The 19,891-nt window shown below is 54.6% G+C and overlaps 1 protein-coding gene across 1 annotated transcript in view; it reads right to left on the bottom strand.

Annotated features, from left to right (window-relative positions):
* Nucleotides 1-542: 542 nt before the first annotated feature.
* Nucleotides 543-19,891, bottom strand: part of LOC102937672 (protein farnesyltransferase subunit beta) — a 32,450-nt gene continuing 13,101 nt past the window's right edge. Inside the window, exons 5-12 of the mRNA XM_037899297.2 lie at nt 7,639-7,785; nt 6,890-6,973; nt 5,670-5,756; nt 5,288-5,417; nt 4,583-4,715; nt 2,000-2,111; nt 1,661-1,775; nt 543-960 (exon numbers count right to left, since the gene is read on the bottom strand). Of these exons, the coding sequence (XP_037755225.1) occupies nt 835-960; nt 1,661-1,775; nt 2,000-2,111; nt 4,583-4,715; nt 5,288-5,417; nt 5,670-5,756; nt 6,890-6,973; nt 7,639-7,785 (934 nt within the window). The 3' untranslated portion in view covers nt 543-834. The remainder of the gene's footprint in view (nt 961-1,660; nt 1,776-1,999; nt 2,112-4,582; nt 4,716-5,287; nt 5,418-5,669; nt 5,757-6,889; nt 6,974-7,638; nt 7,786-19,891) is intronic.

Below are 19,891 nucleotides of genomic sequence, written 5' to 3'. Positions count from 1 at the left end.
CCCCTAGCCTGCAGCAGTGCCAGGATTTGGCCCCTCTCGCCACAGAGCCAGGATGCCGTGGACAGGCCGGCTGAGCCATGGGTTGGCTTGGTGCACCCTTCCCCGGAGACGACGAGGCAGCAAGAAAAGGTTTAATAACCATGTTGGCAGAATCACCCCGCCAGACCCGGGGAGGGAGGCTCAGCTGCAGGGGAATGGGGCTGCTGCCCATTTCAGTCCTGTCCCCTTAGTAGCCTCCCGCTGGGTTTCCTGTTCCATGCAGGGCACCCAGCAGCAGGGACTCAGCTGCCCAGAGCATTGCAGACCACTGGAGCGACCACCTCTGATCTGCCCCTCGTCCCAGTGCCAAACCAAGGTTCAGCCGGTATCATACAAGCAGGCCCTGTGGCACCAGCCTCCCTCTCTTCCCACAGTGTTAATTGTGAACAGGCCCCACGCCCATTCCCAGGTAGTGCCATGGGGGAGGGCTGGGCCTGCATTGGCCAGGCTGGAGGGCAGCAGCTCGGGCTGATTTAGTGTGGTACCAAGGAAACCCCCAGGGGCTCAGTTCTGGTTTATTGATGCTAAAACGTTCACAGCCCGTTATTTCAGAACAGCATTGCTCCTGGCAGGAAGGTTAGTGGGGCCCGGGGCCCTCGTGTGCCTACGGCGGGGGGCCCGGCACGGCTATTTTTGGTCTGGCTAGTGCCTTGAGCTCGCGCCGGCCGGAGGGGGGAGCGCCCTGTCCGCCTCGCTCTCAAACCCCAAGGTTCGCCCCATGGGGTGGGTTCCGCGCTGCGCTCCAACTGCAGGCAGAGCACGTCTGTACAGCGTCCGCGAAGGGAGCTGCCCCGTCTAGTCTCCGGCGGGTGCTGTCATCTCCTCTGCCGCTGGCATGCCGGGGACGGGTTGCCGCAGGAAGTGCATGACGGCCTGCACCACTCTGTCGGGGGAGATGTTGTACACGGGGTGTGTCGGTTGCTGCGAAGGGAAACACACCCGAGTTAACAATGGCGAGGGGGGCTGGGCCAGGCGCGCGGCTCACGTGGCCCGGGCACAAAGGGCACCCGGGCGGGGGAGGAAGCGTGGGGCAGAGGCACTGGGGATGCTGTTTTGCATCCCACGTCCTCGGCATTATTCTGGGGCAGGTCTCCGGCCTGCGTTATCCTGGAGATCAGAGGAGACAATCACAATGGGCCCTTCTTGGAATCTATGAAACAATTTTGTACCAGCTGCGGCCCTTTAAGAAGAGGAGGAGGAGGAAGGCTGCCCCTGCGGCCCACAGAGGCCATGGGAATCAGCCTGGCTGCGAGCCAGAGTCAGGGCTGGGGGTGCCTGGGAAAAGGAGGGGGCTGTGAGTGCTGGTGGCTCCCGCTGACCCAGCCTCCATCACCAGGCCCCTCCTAAGGAGTCAGGCATCCCGTCCTCGTGCGCTCAATGCCTGGTGTTGAGGTGCCAGACCCCAACGCAAGGGCTGGAATCCGCCCCCGTCTCCCCATGCGGGCCAGGAGCGCAGAGCGCGCCTTGCGAGGTGTGATGCTGGGGAACGCCAGGTCGGCCCCAGACACACAACGCTTCAGAGGCCATCTCGGGCCGGTGGCCCAGGCGCTCCCTCAGGGACAGCACTCGCAGCACGAGGGCCATTTGCAGGGCGGGAGGCAAGCTGAGCGGACCCCCTTACCAGGCGATTCTCAGGGACTCCCAGCACCACCTCGTGGAGCAGGTCTCCGCTGCCGAAGTGCTGGGCTATCGACAGCCCGCTCAGGCAGTAGCAGGTGTGGTAAAAATCCCGTGACCTGCAGTCAAGCAGGGACATGTTTGGTCAGACGCCCCCCACATGGCCCAAAGCAGCCCCCAGCCCCACCCCTGCAAGCCCCAATGAGCTGCTCGATTCTGCAGCCTTCTCTTAACCCCTTCAGTGCCGTCCTGGGCCACGCTGGCTCTCGGGGATGCACCGGCCACAGAGCTCCAGGCAGCCGACGCGCTCAGCAGGTGCCGGGACCTCCTCGCGGGTACTCACTTGCCCGGCTTGTCCAGCAGCCCCCCGGCAGGGCACTGGCAGCACAGGAGGATGTACTCTTGCAGCGCCTGCTGGTCGAACATCCAGTGCGTCATGCTGAGGGCAGGGTCGCCTGGGGAGGGAGCACAGGCCGCGGGGGGCAGTTAGGGAAAGCTGAGGGACAGTCCCCCATTTCTTGGGCCGGCCAAGGCCACGGCACCGCCCCCGGCCTGCAGACACTGTCCAACTCCCCAACCTTTGAGAGCCAGCGTAGCACCCCCCCCCATGCCAGACAGGACAGGGTGCGGCCGCGGGACAAGGAGAGCGAGACTGTCCCGATCCCAGAGCGGGGGAACCATTGTACCCGTGCCAGGGCTGGCCAGAGTGACCGTCAGTGGCCTCTCCCACACAGGAAAATACGTTTGCTTTGCAGGCTAGCAGGGCCTTACACAGGGATCTCATGAAGCTGGCCCTGCCCCCAGGTCCCCCCGCACTCTGAGGTCACAGCTAACAGAGCCCCAGGTGCCCAGGAGGAGGCCCTCCAAGCACAGGGAGCCAGGAGGAGGCCTGGCTGTGGGGACCACGGGAGGCACCACCGCCAGGGGAACGGTGTGGGGGGCTTCAAGAATAATGGCTGCTCCAAACCACCCCCGTCCTGCTGGCAGGCAATGAGGCGCAGAGAGTCACGGGGAGCTGGGCACCTAACTCCCCTAGGAGCTTCTGAACCGTTCCCCCTACACGCCCACCCGGCGTGACCTCGCACTCCTTTCCGCGTCAACACTAAGCCTCCCTCCTGCTCCTGCCAGGCAGCATAACGCAGAACCCGCCTCACTCTCCCCTCGCACCGCTGCCATGCTTGCGGGCCTTGCTGAGCCCGCTGCCCCTCTCTGACAACACCCCAATGATCCTGCCAAGGGGGAAGGGGGAAGGGGCACAGAGATGTTAAAGATCTCGCCCAGTGTCACCCAGGAAGACAGTGGCGCAGGCAAGGCTGTGGCCCAGGATCCCCGCTCCCCAGCCCCGACCGGCACGCCACAGCTGCGCAGAAATATTTGTAAATAAGAGAACATAGCCCAGGCCGACGCCAGGAACAACCAGCACTTCCTTCGTATTGCCAGTCATCGGCACGTTTGATTAGCACACTCCCACGTTTTGTGCCAAGGTCATTCATAAAAACGTTATATGAGACTGGGCCCGAGACTGACCCCTGAGGAACTGTACTGGTAACCTCCCTCCAGCCCGACAGTTCACCTTTCAGTGTGACCCACTGTAATCTCCCCTTTAACCAGCTCCTTACTCACCTTTCAGTTCTTGTATTAATCCCCAGCTTCTCCAATTTAAATAATATTTGTCCATGCAGGACTGTATCAAATGCCTGACTGAAACCAGGTAGATTAGACCCATGGCATTTCCTTTGTCTAAAAACCAGTTCTCTTCTCAAAGAAAGGTCACATTGGTCTGGTATGATCTGCCCATTGTAAAACCATGTTGTATTTTATCCCAATTACCGTTCACCTCTATGGCCTTAACTACTTTCTCCTTCAAAATTTGTGTTTAAGACCTTGCACACAACAGAGGTTAAACTAATAGTCCTGTAGTTTCCCAGATCACATTTTTTTCTGTTCTTAAATCTAGGTACTATATTAGCAATTCTCCAGTCACAGGATATGACCCCCAAGTGTACAGATCCATTAAAAATCCTTGCTATTTGGCTTGCAAGTTCATAGGCCAGTTCCTTTAATATTCTTAGATGGCAATTATCCAGACCCCCTGATTTAGTCACATTAAACGGTTTGAGTTTGACTTCCACTTTGGATGTGGTAATTTCTACTTCCATATCCTCATTTCCACTAGAAACCCTGCCACTACCCCATAGCTCTTCATTACCCTTATTAAAATCTGTGACAAAGTATTCATTTAAGTATCGGGCCATGCCTAGATTATCTTTAATCTCCAGCCCATCCTCAGTGTTTAGCGGTCCCACATCTTCTTTTCTTGTTTTCTTTATATGGCTGGAGAACCTTTTACTATCGGTTTTAATTTCCCTGGCAAGGTCCAGCTCTGCTTGGCTTTCGGCAGTTCTCACTTTATCCCTACACTGTCTGACCTCCCAGAGGCAGCTTTCCTTACTGATCCATCCCTTCTGCTTTCTCTTAATCACTTGTTTGAGATGCTTTGTTCATCCCAAACCTGAATAATTCTGAAATGCAGCTACAGCGCCTCACAGGAGCTGTAGTTTGGGTGCCTCATTCTCCCGTTCTCCTCTATAGGCCCGACTCCCCTGGCTGGACTACATCTCCCAGGATGCCCCACGGTCTCCCCCTTGGAGAGGGGACACAGTGCGTCATGGGAGATGTAGTCCAATCAGGAAGCCCAGCTGATACAGCAGAACAGAAGCATGAGTCCACCTGGACTACAAGTCCCATGTCCAAATCAAAATATTCCAGTTTAATCAAACACCCAATTGACAAAATTTCCAGCCAGTCTAATATACGATCCCTCTGCTACGGAGGCAATCTGGACACAGATGCAGACAACACGGTAGCCTAACTGGCATGGTCATCTGTGCCTGGCTTCACAGTAACACACAGGCCCCAAACTCACCCTTGGCATGCAGTGCTCGGTGGAGAAGGGGCAGCAAGCCCGCCTGCCAGAACGAGTAGCAGCCATCCACCAGCTTGTTACAGCGGCCCTGGAAACCGCCCTCAAAGCGCATTTGTCGGCTCGTGACCCAGTGCTGGAAGGGATAGACGGGGACACGTGTCAGGGCTTGGACAGTCTCAGCTGCCACGGGACGACCGGCTTGGTGGCACCAGCACCTGGCTCCATTTCCCACCCTCTGACCCTGGATTTCATCTCCTCCCTCTTCACCAACAGAAGCAACGGTTAGCATCTTGCCAGCTCCCCGCTAGCCCCCATGGGCACAGGAAACCGCTTTCTTTCAGCACTGTGGAGAGGAGCCCTCAGCCTGAGCAAAGCAACTTCTGAAGGGCTAGCCCCTGGCAGCGCACTGGCCCAACAGGTTGGCATGCCAGCCGTCCGGCACACCGCGCTGGTGCCTGGGTGTTGGAATCTGTGCAAAGAGCAGGAACACTGCCCGCAAGACTGGTACTGACCACCCCAATGCCGCTCTGCAGCATCAGCATAGGGTCTCTAGCCCAGCGATGAGCATGGTGCCCCCCAGCCACACTGGCTGGAATGAAGCAGGGGGCGCCAAAGGGTGGTGTCAGCAAACAGGGCCCTCCTTGGCTGCGTGGTTCCAGCCTCCCCAAGGGCAAGGAGAGCGCGCCCCCGGCAGAGTCCACTTACTAACAAACATTTCAGATTCAGTGAGTCCTCCTGCTTCAGAATGACCAGCGCTGCCAGGCCACAGAAAGTGTATCCTCCGTGGGCCTCCATGCCCGGGACTCCGCCAATGCCACCCTCCCAGTTCTGGCACCTAATTCAGAGAGGGGGGGGCAGGGAGAACATGGAAACAGCCACTGATGCTTCTCTTCTCTCAGCTCACCCCGGGCACCGTGGCACCGTCCTCCTGCAATGCAAGCCCCTAGCATGGGGCGCAGCCCCGTGTGCAGCCTGCTGAGCCCATGGGATCTCGCACGGGCCTGCTCTAACAGAGGGGAGCCTCGTTTCTCCCCGGGGCAGAGTCTGCAGCGTCGCACAGAGCGGCAGCCCTCTGGGCTCTCCTCACCTTGCGATCCACGCAGCAGTCCCTGCGAAGAGCGTGGGCGTGATGATGTTGGTCAGCGAAGCCACTGAGGCGGCACAGTATGCGCTCCTGTGATGGAAAGACGAACGGGAGAGTCAGCCCCCACGGTTTGCCACGGACAGCCCCAGGGCTGGCAGCTACTGCACTGCCAACTCCACGAGCGCCCAGCGCTCCCCCGGCGCTCCCTGCTCCACTGCGTTTGGCTTCTAGCGGCATAAATACAAGATTCGCTACGGTGCAAGTCCCTTTATCCCCAGGAGAGATTCACTCAGTGCTCCACTGCAGCAGCACCTTGCAAGGTTATCAGAATAACCCCTAGCTTTTACCTAGCACTTTCCAGCTGTACATCTCAAAGCACTTTACCAGGCAGGTCAGTATCACTATCCCCATTCTGTAGATGGGGAAACTGAGGCACGAAGCCGGGAAGTGACTTGCCCAAGGTGGCCCAGCAGGCCAGTGGCAGGGCTGGGAATAGAATCCAGTTCTCCTGAGTCCCGGTCCAGTGCTCTGTCCACTAGGCGACTCTGCCTCCCAGACAGACCCCTGATCTGCAGAGTGAGAGCAAGCCAGGAGACAGCTCCTCAGCAAGGGCCTCAGGCGCTGCTCCAGGTAAGTGACCCTAAAGGCCTACAGCAAAATTCAGAAGACGTCCCACACTGGACACCTCCCAGACAGAAACCCTGGATCATCTCGTCGGCTGTGGTTTGTTTGTTGGTGAAATGAAGGGCTTGTCTACATGTGGAAATTGACCATCTATTTCTACTGCTCTGGTTACACCCAGCGTGACCGACTCCAGGAGAAGAGGGCCTTTTTCCGGCTTAGCTTCTATGGGAGGTGCACCATTAGAATTGCCCGGGCATGGTCCCAGCAGGAAGTTGCCACCCACAGACAAGTCCCAAGACTGATACAACCATGCACTGCCTTTCCCTACGTCCCCATACTGTCCATAGCTGCAGGGCTGCCAAGCAGACAAGGATTTCAATTTGGGACACTGCCAGGCAGATGACACCAGCTATTCCACACCTCCATCACCTGGAGTCTTTAAACCAGGATGGGAAGATTTCCCAACAGCTCCGCTCCAGCTCAGCCACAAGCTGGGGTGAGGGGGGGGGGGGGGGGGAATCTGTGGGGTGGGCGATGCAGGAGGTCGGTCCCTCCTGGCCTTGGAATTTCTGACCGGGGCTGTGACTGCTCCCACCCACCTGACGTCCACTTCACCTCCCACGTGCATGATGAAGGAGCCGTCGGGCTGTTTCAGCGAGTATAGATACTCCAAGAGCTTCTCCCTGAAAAGCAGCAAGGGCATTGTTAGGGGTTCACGCCACCTGACACAGGAGCTGGCCAGGCCAGGGGCCCGTTAGCAGGTGGACGTTGCCATTGCAGGGTCAGCTCCAGCCAGCCCGTTAGCATCTCACTTTCACAGGCATCACGATGGTTCACAATTTCTCTTTTAAAGTAAGTCACACCACCCAGCCAATCAAACTGCCACATCCCCACCCACGCAGGGGAACCAACCAACAGGGGCAGCGGGAGGGGCCTGCTTTCAGTGAGGGTTGGGTAGAGATCTGGGCCTGGCCTGGGTGTTTGGGGGTGGATGGCTTTATACAAGGCCACTCCTCACCTTCTGGACACCCAGGGCCCAAATCCTCTGAGGTGCTGGACAGCCGAGAACCCCCAGTAACTCCCATGGGAGCCCAGCACGTGAGCACCTTGTGTAGCAGAGACCTCAAAGCCCTTGTGGCAAAGTCCTCAGCCGGCGTTTCTCCTGTGTACACCCACGGGCCGTACACTGGAAGCGACAGATGGCTGCTCTGCTGACACCTGCGAGAGCTGTACCAACCCATCAGAGCAGGCAGGGCTCCAGCCCACCGGGGAGAAGGGCTGTGATTTGGGTCACCTCCCTCCCGCCACCCATAGCGGGGCGGGAATCCTGCACCAGGGCCATTTTCACCTGTTGATGACATTGAAGGCCTCTTCGGTACCGATGATGCAGAGGGCACTGACAGCGGCATACGTGGGAGCGAGATGGGGGTGCTGGCCCGGCCCTCCTCCGAACCCACCACTGGGGCTCTGGCACCGGCTTAGGAACTGGCAGACACTGGAGGGAGAGACGGGGTTGGTCAAAAAAATACCTGGGCACAGTTCACCCAATCCTGCACTTCAAGTCCCCAGCACAGAGCCCCGGCCTGTCTGCTGGCTGCGTGGTGCAGTGGCTAGCGCGTGGGACTTGGGGGGATTCACAGATCGCCAGGCCCAGGCCCACCCGTCAGGCCGCTGGTTTTGCTCTGGCGGCGCAATGGGCTAGCACACAGCACTACCGCAGCAGTACGTGGCTTGAGCTGGGTTGCCAAGGTTGTGAGCTGAAGCCTAACCTGGAGCACTATGAATGTAAGAAAGGGGTGCCCAGATCGACAGCAAAATCCCAAAGGGTTATGAGAGAACCTAGCAGGGTCCAGAAGAACCGAGGGTAATTAACCATTGGAACAACTTTCCAAGGGCTGTGGTGGATGTTTAATTCAAGATTGGATGGTTTTCTACAAGCTCTGCTCTAGGAATTGTTCTGGGGCAGATCTCTGGCCTAGGTTAGATGGGAGGTCAGCCAAGATGGTCACAGGGGTCCCTGCTGGCCTGGGAATCTCTGAAGGGAAAGGGCGGCTAGGCAGGTCATTTACAAAGAAAACGGAAGCAGCGCCCATCTTAAGGCGCTGGGGGAGCAGGGCACTGGAGATGGAGGGGCCTCCCGGGTGGCCTGTGACCCAACGCAGCTCAACGTGGCATCCCGAGGGCAGAGGTCTGTCCCATGCAGGTTACAGCCTGCAGCGCAGTTCAGGCCTAGTGCAATCGATCCCTTGGAGCCTGCACTATCCGCAGGCTGCACCTGCTGTAGCAGATCTCCGGGATCAGTGCTAGCCCCCAGCTTTTAAACAGTCCCTTGGAGGAGCTCTTCAGCGTGCCAGCCCCGCAAGGGTCCCACTCTTCCGCCAGCGCCAGCCACGCGGCCTCACCGCCTCCAAGATGGAGCCTCTGGGCTCCAGCCCTCCTTCTCCACCCTGTGAGCTCTGCCCAGCGCGTCCCACTGAGCCAGACCCCTGGAGAGACCTGGCTCCTCTTTGGGGGCTCAAGCCCCCCAGCCTGTGTTTGCAGTGACACATGGCAGCCTTTTCAGAACGGAGTTTATTAGTCACCTGGAACACAGCAGGTTAGCAGAGAAAAATAAAGGTTAAGACAGGGTCCATTCTGGGCCACTCAGGTGCCTTTATATGCCACACAGCAAAGCTGCACAGAGTTGATCAGACTCAAGTGTGGGGGCGGGTCCACACAGCAAACCTCTTCCGTTATATACATTTGCACATCTCATTGCATTGCCTATACATTGCATCACACCTTGCAGGACTGGCTTGGTCTCGCGCTCTGACCGCACACAGCTTCCTCCTTACCTCATCTTACGTTCCCCACTCCTCTCGTCCACCGCTAGCCTGTCCCGGGCGTTCCCTCCCATCATCGTAGGTCGCACAGACGCGCTCTCTCTTAACTCCCTGACCCACTTGCTCTTGTCACGAGGACATTCTTTTTTCAGCCTGCTGATCTATTTACCTCCCTTGTCCTGCCTCCCAAGAAATGGGGTCTCCTCTATGTCCATGCCAGGTCTACCCGCTCTTTATCCGCAGATCTCAACGCGCCTGGCAAAGCAGGGCGATAACCTTATCCCCATTTCATGGATAGGGAAATTGAGGCACAGAGCATGGGAGTGACTTGATTTCCCCCAAACCAGGAGCAGAGACGATGACTAACGGTCACCTGATAACGCCCGGGAGGCAGGTGCTGAGCCCCAGCAGCTCCACTGGGTTTTGATGGAGTTTGCTGGGGCCCAGCACCTTGGGGCGTCTGTCTGCTCTCCGTGCCACACACAGACAGAAAAATAGACCAAGAAACGGCGTCTGCGGGGCACCTCCTGAAGAGCCGCAGCCTCCGTCCCCGGCTTTCGCTGCTGTCGCAGTCTCTTTCAATGCGCCGCACGCTATTTAACCTGCCAAGTGCGGCCGGCATCTCGACAGCCACTCAGGCTTTCACACCAGCCCGGTCTCCCCGATCACTTGCTTCAGGCCCTCCCTCCTGCCAATGCTGGGGATGGAGCGCCACCAAGTGGTCAGAACGGGCACCTCTCAGAACACAATCACCCCAACCTGCTTAAGGGCGTTGTTTTGGTCATTGCTATGCTGCTGGACAGGAAGCCATGGGCAGAGACACGGTTTAGTGGCTGTCTGTCCGCGTCCACCTGGTAAGAGCATCGCTATCGAAGTGCAGCTGCGATGGGCTACATAAAACCACCTCTCTGATGGCCCAGGTACACTTGCTCTGGGTCTGTCTTCACTGCAGTCAGCCCAAGCTCTTGCCCAGTCCCCTCCCCGCTTACCCCAGAGTAGCAGGGTTTTCAGCCGAGGCTAGCTGGCCCAGCTGAGGGTGTGGGCTAAAGTCTGGGTGCAGCATTCGCTCAGGCTGGTAACCAGACCAGTATGCAGTGAGGACACAGGCTAACCCTCTTAAACGCTGCTAGTCCTCCAGCGCCTGCCCACAGGTCCGTCCCCCACCTCCAGGAGAGAGAAGCTTTCCCACAATGCACTGGGAAAGAACCAGAGCAGCTCAGCTTGCTGCGGCACAGACGCCCCGGGAAACGCTAGCGCCACCCCGGGGCAGCACAGCAGCGAGGAGGCAGGCAAAGGGCTGCTCACACCCGGCCCGGGCGAACCCAGCTGCTGATCGCTGGAGTTAACCCCGTGGCACAGATAAACCTTACGGTCTCACCCGCTGACACTGATCCCTTTTGACCGCTCTTCGCCTGCACAGCTGGAAGGCCCCACCCAGCGAGCCGCTATCTAGCGTGCCTGACGCATGGAGACAGCGCTCAGCTAGGACTGACCGTAGCCCCCGAACCGCCAGCACAAAGGGCCTCCGAGGGGGCTGGATTCTCAGATCCCAGGCGGAGTCTGCAGCACCAACTAGAAAAAATCATCCCTCTGGTCAACCAACTGAGCAGCATTTGCCACGGGACTCACTGGAAGAGACACAGAGAAGATCCTGCTGATCCCTGGAATTCAACGGTGGCGACCTTGAAATGACTTTGAACAAAGCATCCGTTCCAACCCACCGGGCCTTGCTGCTCTTCCAGAGCCCACAGCAACAGCACTTTTACGTACATGGGAAATGTCTGGGACCAGCCATCGGTTTCACTTCTTTCTGTAAATCCTGAAGCCTCTTGAGGTGACAGAGTAATGACACCGAGAACACAACAAACCCGGGCATGCAGAGAGGAACTCAGGGCTGACTGCACCCCTGAATTTGAGCTAGCTACATTTGAAATGCAGGATAGATGCTTTTTCCACTAGTTGAGCAGCCCAGTTAACAGGCCAAGTAATTGTCATGGATGTAGGCAGGCAGACATACAGGTCAGAGCCAGGAACTGGAGTCAGGCGTCGGAAGGGGAAGACAGAGCCAGGAGTCAAGCCAAGGGTGGGGCATAGGAGCAGGGAGTTGGAACAAGGCAGGAGGGCAGAGAATCAGGGACATGACCCGAAGGCAGGGCTCAGGCGAGAGGGCAGCGTCTGATGTAGCAGCCAGCAATTCACCTAGTTACTGGGCCAACTTCCAGTACCTCCTTCTGGCTTAAATAGCAGATTTGAGCCCATCAGAGAGACTGGATATCTCCTCTAATCAGGAGCTTCACGGGTGGCACCTCTAGTGAGCTAGGGTCCACCAGCCCACACTTCCTGCCGGACCCAGTGAGTCTGAGCCCTGTCTGAGGACCTGGGTTTGAGACCCATGCTTCCTCACAGCAATGTGAAAGGGGGTATTTTTAGTCACTGGAGGGAGCTGTTACTGTTGTATCCCCTTTAAGGAAACAAAAAACTTTAAGGGGAGATAGAAAAGTTGGAGGATTTTGGCTTTGGTGTATGAAGCCTCCTCCCCTAAAGTGTGCATCCGATGAAGTGAGCTATGGCTCACGAAAGCTTATGCTCAAATAAATTGGTTAGTCTCTAAGGTGCCACAAGTCCTCCTTTTCTTTTTGCGGATACAGACCAACACGGCTGCTATTCTGAAACCTGGCAAAATCTAATGTTAATCAGCCTTCGCTTGCTGCTCCAGCAGCAGAATTCCCTCCATTTGGGCTCTGTCGCTCCACACTGATTTGTTTTATCTGGCATTAGCTTCATCAAGCCAGACCCAAACAACACACAAAGAAGAGAGATTTCCAGGGCTTGGTACGGCCGGGGTTGGAACTCAGCTTCTCCATCCGGGTCAGTTCGGTGTAGGTAGAAAATAGAGTGGTGCTCACCTGGAGCCGCTCCTTGATTCTAACCGCCCCAAACATTACCTGGAAATGCAGTTCCGTCCTGCATAGGGATTCAGGAGGGTTACATCAGAGGGGTTTGCTTTGTTCTGTACCTGTGACCCTCTCTGAATACAGTACTGCGTGGCATGTACACCTTTGCATTCAACCAACCTGTATCTGCCTTTGCTCTGGCTGGATTTAGCAGGCTGCTCAGGTCCTGCGAGGGGGACATTTCAGAAGAGGCCTGGCAGGAAAGCGCCGCTCTGCTCAACTCACAGGGAAAAAGGCAGGTTGAATTTCTAGCCCCACTGTCACCCAGGGAACATGCAGACGTTGAGCTGTCTCCACTGCCTCTCTGCACAGTGCAGCTAAGTGTGGACAGTTTCTTCTAGCCCCGTGTTCATAAGTGTCCCTTTAATTGCGGCTTCTGGAAGGTGGTGTTTAAAGGGCGATTTGCCGGACCGTGCTGATGGCTCATCTCCTGGGCCTTAATTCTAGCTAGAGCCTGGATCTGTGTGTTTGGAGAGTCCCACACTCATCATGGCAGCTCAGTCCTGTTCGCTGACACCATCAGCCTGGTGAGACGACGGAGATCTTCAGCAGCCACCACCGTTACCTGTCTGGTGGCTTCTCATTGCATTTCCCTCCCCTGCTTTGCTCCTTTGCCCCCAGTCACTATGGGGTTGACGCACGTTACCTGCTAAGTGCCATTGTGGGCTGCGTCTCTTCGCAGAAGGGAGGCTGGGATTGGGGTCCGTTTGTCAAAAGCAACGGCTCTGAGTGCCGGTCACTTGTTTTGGATGGATTGATGGCTCCAGGTTCTCGCCCAATCCTAACCCCCGAACACGACGCACACAGATCTCCCCAGGTGCGTGGATTCAACGGCAGAACCTCCCGAGGGACAATCCAACACTGACACTGCAACCCCTCCTGCAGCCTTTCTGTAGCTAGATGGGTTTCCAAAATGAAATAAAGGTGCACGCCCAGGCAGATTTCAGAGGGGGTAAAAATTAATCCAGCCCAACGTATACTGAAGGGGACAATCTGATTAGATGAAACGATAAAACTTCCTCTTTCCACATCCCTGCCCCTGCAACTCACAGAACAGCTTTTCCAGTGGAGAGAGCACTGGACTGGGACTCAGGAGAACTGGGTTCTGTTCCCAGCTCTGCCATTGGCCTACTGGGTGACCTTGGGCAAGTCACTTCCTGCCTTGTGCCTCAGTTTCCCCATCTGTAAAATGTGGATAGTGATATTGGCCTGCTTTGTGAAGCACATGGAGATCTGTGGCTAGAAAGTGCGATAGACGACTGTGGGGTTCTCATCGTTATCACAGCATGAAGGGAATTCCAATCCGGGTTTCTGAGCTGTTCTCTCTCACACCTGCATCTTCCCGAGGAAAGGTGGTGTGTTCTCAGCTCCTGGGAAATCCTAGTGCAGACAAGCCCAGTCTGGAGTCTTCCCGTGATTCAGCAGGGCAGGGGGGGAACCCTGGGTTCCCCCTGGCCTTTACCCTGACCTGCTAACACGTGTGAAATCTCAACAGTGCCTCATCCGCGCCAGGACTTCACCTGGTGTAGTTCAGCCGTATTAGCCCGGCCGAGCTAAGGACGCAGCTTCCTGCCAGCGAAGATGAGAGCTGAGATTCCAACACCACGGTAGGTGCTGTCCCCCACCCCCACCCCAAGAGCAGAATCAATGTGGGTGGGAGCAGAGCAACAGCGCTCGCTGGCGTTCTCCCCCAACACAGACACCTGTAGATCCCAAAGAGCCCCAAGGGCCAGCTGGGGTGAATGGGGAGGGGTGCTAGGGTCTGAGAAGAGCGATCACCAGAGCAATCCCAGCATGCTGTTAAAAGGGGCAGGGGCGGGGATCAAGCGAGTGCTAAACTAGATACTAACCAGTGACTCACAACGTCAAGAGTATCTGGCAGCTCAATAGCAACCGAGCAAAGCAGCTGAGACACGGGCCACGGGGGGCCAAGTCCCTTCTAGCTCCCTGTCCACAGAGTCTCTGCAGTTAAAAGGGACGTGGTCCGCCTGACACCTAGGTGATTTCAATACGCGCTCCACCTGCCTGGAGCGCTCTCACAGAGTCAGGAGGGTTCAGATCTTTACAAACATCTGTCCCCCATAACGGGTGATGGCGGGGTGGGGTGGAGGTGGGGAGAAACAGCACATCTGTACACACACTGCTGGCAAATACATCAAGCGCTCAAATTGAAAAATAAATGTGAGAAAAGTGCTTTTCCCCTCTGATCCCTTCTCTCGCTGCTGGTAACGTTCAGGGTCCCTGTTACATGGCAGGAAAAAGGCTTCAGTCAGAAGGGTGATCATCCCGTTTAAACTACCAAATGTTTTCTCCTGTCCAAAGCAAAGGAAAAGGCGCTGAGGTGATAAGAACTGCAATGGGGTATTATTATTACTAGGGCTGTCAAGCGATTAAAAAAAATGTATCATGATTAATCGTGCAATTAAAAAAATTAACTGTGATTAATCGCTCTGTTAAACAATAGAATACCATTTATTTAAATATTTTTGGATGTTTTCTACATTTTCAAATATATCGATTTCAATTACAGCACAGAATACAAAGCGTACAGTGCTCACTTTATATTTATTTATTACAAATATTTGCAATAGTATTTTTCAATTCACCTAAGTACAGTAGTGGGATCTCTTTATCATGAAAGTGCAACTTACAAATGTAGAATTATGTACAAGAAACCTGCATTCAAAAATAAAACAATGTAAAACTTTAAAGGCTACAAGTCCAATGAGTCCTACTTCAGCCAATCACTAAAGCAAACAAGTTTGTTTATATTTACAGGAGATAATGTTGACCTTCTTGTTTACAATGTCACCTGAAAGTGAGAACAGGCGTTCACCTGGCACTGTTGCAGCCCGTGTTGCAAGATATTTACATGTCAGATGTGCTAAAGATTCATATGTCTCTTCATGCTTCAACCACCATTCCAGAGGACACGGATCCATGCGGATGACGGGTTCTGCTTGATAACGATCCAAAGCAGAGCAGACTGACGTGTTCATTTTCATTATCTGAGTCAGATGCCACCAGCAGAAGGTTGAAATTCTTTTTTGGTGGTTTGGGTTCTGTAGTTTCCACATCAGAGTGTTGCTCTTTTAAGAGTCCTGAAAGCATGCTCCACACCTCGTCCCGCTCAGATTTTGGAAGGCACTTCAGATTCTTAAAAAACCTTGGTTCAAGTGCTGTAGCTATCTTTAGAAATCTCACATTGGTACCTTCTTTGCGTTTTGTCAGATCTGAAGTGAAAGCGTTCTTAAAATGAACAACATATGGTGTGTCATCAGCCGAGATTTCTAGAACATGAAATATATGGCAGAATGTGGGTAAAACAGAGCAGGGAACATCCAGTTCTCCCCCAAGGAGTTCAGTCACTAAGGGTATGTCTTCACTACCAATGTGAAAGCACTGTAAAGGGCTCTCCCAGCGCTGTAAAAAAACCACCCCCATGAGGGGAGTAGCTCCCAGTGCTGGTGCACTGTCTACACTGCCACTTTACAGCACGCCCCTGAGTGAGAAAGTTTCAGTGCTGTAAATAAGGCTAAGTAGATCAGTACTATAGATAAGGCCTAAGTAATTAAGGCATTTTTTTTTTTAAAACAAGCATCGTCAGCATGGAAGCATGTCCTCTGGAATGGTGGCTGAAGCATGAAGGGGCATAAAAATGCTTAGCATATCTGGCACATAAACACCTTGCAATGCCAGCTACAAAAGTGCCATGCGAATGCCTGTTCTCACTTTCAGGTGACAATGTAAATAAGAAGCAGGCAGCTTTATCTCCTGTAAATGTAAAACTTATTTCTCTTCGCAATTGGCTGAACAAGAAGTAGGACTGAGCGGACTCAGCGGACTCTAGACTCTAAAGTTTTGCAGTTTTGTTTTTGAGTGCAGTTATGTAACAAAAAAAAAAAATCTATATTTGTAAGTTGCACTTTCACAATAAAGAGATCGCACTACAGTACTTGTATGAGGTGAATTGAAAAATACTATTTTTTATCATTTTTACTGTGCAAATATTTATAATAAAAATAATATAAAGTGAGCACTGTACATTTTGTATTCTGTGTTGTAATTGAAATCAATACATTTAAAAATGTGAAAAAACATCCAAAATATAGTTAATAAATGTCAATTTGTATTCTACTGTTTAACAGTGTGATTAAAACGGCGATTAATTTTTTTAATCGCTTGACAGCCCTAGTAGTAATAATATCCCATTGCAGTTCTTATCACCTCAGCGCCTTTCTTCTTTGCTTTGGACAGGAGAAAACATTTGTTAGTTTAAAGGGGTGGATCACTCTTCTGCCTGAAGCCTTTTTCCTGCCCTGTAATAAGGACCCCGGAAGATCAGAAGCAGCGAGAGAGATCAGAGGGGGAAAGCATTTTTCTCTCATTTATTTTTCAATTTGAGCGCTTGATGCATTTGCCAGCGATGTATGTAAAGTTAATCGTGTGAGTTAGCTGCAATTAATCGACAGTGCTAATTATTATTAATAACCCCTAGCGCTTTGCATCAGTTCGTCTCAAAGCGCTTTCCAACGTGAGTCAGTATCCTTGTCCCCATTTTACAGGTGGGGAAACTGAGGCACAGGAAGGGAAGTTATTTGCCCAAGGTCACCCAGCAGGCCAGTGGCAGATCTGGGAACAGAACCCAGGTCTCCTGAGTCCCCTACCCCCTACACAACACTGCCTTCCCTTTCCACACGGCTCCTCTTAATCAGCAGCGCCTGCCTGTATGCACTGCCAAGTAGCTCAGCCCAGAACACCAGAGCAGCTCCCCTCCCGCCCGTGTGCTCCCGTCTCAGTCTCCGAGATGCACGGCAGCGTTGCAGGACCGGCAGCATTCCCTCCCCACCAGTGCATGCGGCCTCACTGAATCTGTGACCAACCTCCCCGTGCTGCACCTCAGCCGGCGCCTTCCTTTGCACAGCTCCCTGCCCACAAGAGAAGGGGGTGGCATCCCGGAGGAGGTGACTGGCTGGAGTCCTTATCACCACCATCGACAACTGTCACAAGATGCCCCCTGCCGTGCAGGAAGGCAACAATGGGGGTTATTGTTGGAGCAGGATGAATGGCACAAAGTGCTTTTGTGCTGCAGAAGCAGCGTTATCCGTGCAGGGGCGGGAAGGGGGAGAGCTGGCCAAGCACCCAGACAAAAGCACCTCCAGGGATTGCTCTCCAGCGTCGCTCCCAGGTGCGGGACGGGTGACGCTGAGCCAGAGCCGGGCCTGGACAATGCACCTGCACAACACACCTGGAAGCTTGTCAGGACAGCAAGCCACTACCTGTGGGACAGAGCGGTCCAGCAGAGAGTGGGGGTGGGAACTGAAATGGCGGTTAAACAGATACGCCATGGCTGCAGCTAGCAGATTTATTTAGTTTCTAGAGACACCCAACAGGAAAGCCAGGACTGCATCAGCGCAGCTGGGCAGGGGTAACCCGCTTCGAACAGCGGGTGCTAGCGAGCTAGCTGTCTGTACAGCTCTCCTCACTCCAGAGTCTCAGACAGAGCTGGCTGTCAAAGCAGCAGGGGAATTTGTAGTTTATCTGCATGAAGCAAGCACCTATCATCTCCCACATCTTGGTCTGAACCCTGCTCGGGCCAGGCTGATCTTACTGACGAGAAGCCGCACATGAGATGTTCTCAAAGGCCAAGGCAGAGATGCAATCGACAAGGGGCAGAGCGGCCCGGCAGCCTGTCCGAACGCCCACTGAGGAGGATGGAGACACAGAACCCGTCCCGCTTCTGTGAGCGGCACCTGATTAAGGAGTGGTGTTAGGTCACATGCAAGGGTGTGGAGGGCTCAGAAAGGCCTCCGATCACCGCAGCTGTTGCTGCGGGATGGTGCAGGGAGCACCCCAGGGTTACAACAGGGAGTCAGACTCAGCAATTCTGGGTGCAGCAAGCCCAGCGTTAACCCTCTCAGTGCCTGGCTGCACAGCTCCCCTCTCTGCTCAAACACACTTAGAGACTGGAAAGCCCAGGGAGACCCAACTATAAACCCTAACTGGAGCACAGAGTAGATTCTGCCCCATATCCAGCTGCCTCTCTAGTAATCTACAGTGCTCCTCCTTTCAGTCCAGCATGCCCATTTCCTCTTTCATCTCCCTCTGGCCCTCTGCTTGGCCTTCTCCTTCCCCTCGGTTTCATCCATGATCTGTCTTCTTTCTCTCTCTCTTTCCCTGAGATTCCCCCATTGTCGAGCTCTGTATCCCCCTGGTTCAAACTTGATCCAAATGACCAAACAGAGCAGAGCCTTCTGCGGCTGCTGAATCCAGAGCTGAGCCGTGCCATCCCCCTGTAGGGTGTGGGGCTCATTCCAGCACTGGCACCGTGAGACGCTGGGAGCTCTGCACCCTCTCCCTGCTTAACCCCCGTCAGCACCACTGCAATCAGACATAGCCCTTCCGTAACCATTTGGACTGGGGAGGTCCCTTCTTTCTCTGGTTCTTGGGCACTGTACATCACCTTCTCCACCTGCTTAGGAGGTTTGTGTGCCGTCCCCAGGGCTGGCACAGTCTCCAGGAACACTGGGGTGTCTTTCTTCCATTTGCCACACACTTGTCTGCTCTTCCTCTGGAGGGGCCGGGGCCACCGGGTTCCCATACCTTCTGACAGTCCTGGGACACTGGCTCTGACACTGGAAACCTGGAACCATCCTGCCCAAACTAACACTCATGAATTAAGCCACAAAACAGCCCTCTGTGTGGGTCAGAACAGTGATTTCTATGGCAGACACAACCGCAGATACAGAGAAGTTACCGCCCTGATTGGCAGCAGGTGAAGGCCCCAGGTCCACATGCTCACATGCAGATGAGAACTGCACAGCCGCATTGGGAACTGGAGCACTCCCACGGCATGCAGCCCCATTGGTGTGCGTGAAGCCCTGGCCTGCGCAGACAAGGCAAGCTTACGGGTCCAGAGAGGCCTCCCATCTTGGCTTACTGGAAAATCAGGCCCTACGGGACTTGAACATTGTCACACAACGAATCAGTAGCAGATCACAAGAGACGTGCTTTAGCTTGGCTAGAAGTCTTGGGCTGACGCGGAGCCGAACAGGGGAGTCAGTGCTCTCTGCCTAGCAGCTCCGCGAAGGAGCGGGCGGTAACCCCCAAAGAGAGAAATACCAAGAGAGCTAAAGAGGGTGATTGGTTTATAAACCATGCTGGCTGCAGCTGACAGGGCCAGTGACACCAGGGCCAGATCCACACCTATGAGTGCTACGGTTCTCTCCTACCCCGGCACAAAAAAGTGGCACCATTCAATCCTCTGTTTGGGGGACGGTAACAGGAGGTAATGGGGGCACCTTACGTAGTATTGGGATGAAACAGAATGGGCCACGTTCCTCCCAGGTGCGAGTCCAGCGCAGGCGGTGGAGTTACCCCAGGGATGAATTCATCCTGAAGTGCCAGAGCAACTTGGTTTCGTTTCCTCTTAAGTCGGAGCCAGTTGCTGCATCCGATTTCCAGTGGGGCAGCTCACGGACCTGTGTGAGGTCAGAGAGCGAGGGTAGGGGCCGCCCACTCCCCACACAGCTCACCTAGGCAGGAGGCAGGTTCTCCATTACCTGGAGCCTCTCAATCAAGACCCCATGTCTTTCTAACTGATACCATGTAGGCGACAAGTCGCTGGGCTTGGTGCCGGACCCAGTGGGTGAGATTCCCTGGCTGGTGCTAAGCAGAAGGTTTTACAATGGTTTAAAAGCCAGCCTGAGGAGAAGGAAGGATTCCTGTTTTGCCCACTAGACCAGAATACAGTACTTGTAAATATCATGGAGACCAAGAAGAGATCTCCAGGAGTTTATGTTCAAATATCCTGTCTTACGGACTG

This window comes from Chelonia mydas, chromosome 6 (genome assembly GCF_015237465.2).
Source record: "Chelonia mydas isolate rCheMyd1 chromosome 6, rCheMyd1.pri.v2, whole genome shotgun sequence".
NCBI lineage: Eukaryota > Metazoa > Chordata > Testudines > Cheloniidae > Chelonia > Chelonia mydas.
The sequence above is the reverse complement of the archived record's forward strand: the minus strand, read 5'-3'. Positions and strand labels throughout refer to the sequence as shown.